Source organism: Octopus bimaculoides, chromosome 1, assembly GCF_001194135.2.
Source record: "Octopus bimaculoides isolate UCB-OBI-ISO-001 chromosome 1, ASM119413v2, whole genome shotgun sequence".
NCBI classification, from domain to species: domain Eukaryota; kingdom Metazoa; phylum Mollusca; class Cephalopoda; order Octopoda; family Octopodidae; genus Octopus; species Octopus bimaculoides.
The window spans coordinates 136,323,426-136,324,219 of NC_068981.1; the positions used below are offsets into that span (position 1 = coordinate 136,323,426).

The 794-nt window shown below is 35.6% G+C and overlaps 1 protein-coding gene across 1 annotated transcript in view; it reads left to right on the plus strand.

The window, feature by feature from the left end:
* LOC106880113 (uncharacterized) overlaps positions 1–794 on the plus strand; it is a 191,305-nt gene that overhangs the window by 67,119 nt on the left and 123,392 nt on the right. Inside the window, exon 3 of the mRNA XM_052971017.1 lies at positions 482–588. Coding sequence (XP_052826977.1) covers positions 482–588 — 107 coding nt within the window. The remainder of the gene's footprint in view (positions 1–481; positions 589–794) is intronic.

Genomic DNA, 794 nt, shown 5'->3' on the forward strand with positions numbered 1-794 from the left:
AGACCACTTTAAAGTCGTGCTTTGGTTATGCACAAATCGGTTTTTTGTTTTTTTTCCATAAAGGCAGGAATGTTTATTTTAGCTTGTATTTATTGAAAATCAAATTTGATTTTTGTAAAATATGAAATACTCAAATCTAATGTTTTTAAGTTTGTAGTTGTGATTCAGCAAACTTATGATCAAAGGAACCCCAGCTTTGAGCATCCTTCCTCACACCTAGAATTTTTAGGCAATTTTTTTTTTTTTTTGGTAACTACAATATCTAATGTATTAAGGTAAAAGCAGCAGTCAAGACTTCCTGTCCTAAGTACAGCATTTAGCTTAAAAAAAAAAAAAAGGTAGGACACATATATTGTAGTTTGTGCGTACCTCTTAAAAACTAACGATTGCTCTTCCTTTTATCAGAACAGCTTCCTGAGGCTGAACATCGTTTCAATTGATAAGCCATTGATTTATTTCTCTCTTTTCCTTTTATTGACAGAAAGTTGTGGTCAACATACCAGAAATACATGAAGGGAGATTGTATTCCCTTCAATAGTATCCGCGATGCATTCAATGAACTCAACATTTATCCATCACTTACTCAGGGTAAGTACTAAAGCCATTACATCATTTCAATCCTTTCTCATTCCCTAATGTTGTCTCTCCCATTCATATTTAACTAGCTTCATATATCTACTCACACTTTAACTTTCTATTTTGCCATTGCTCTCGCTCTCCACCCCGTCTCTCTCTCTCTCTCTCCACCCCGTCTCTCTCTCTCTCTACCCCGTCTCTCTCTCTCTACCCCGTCT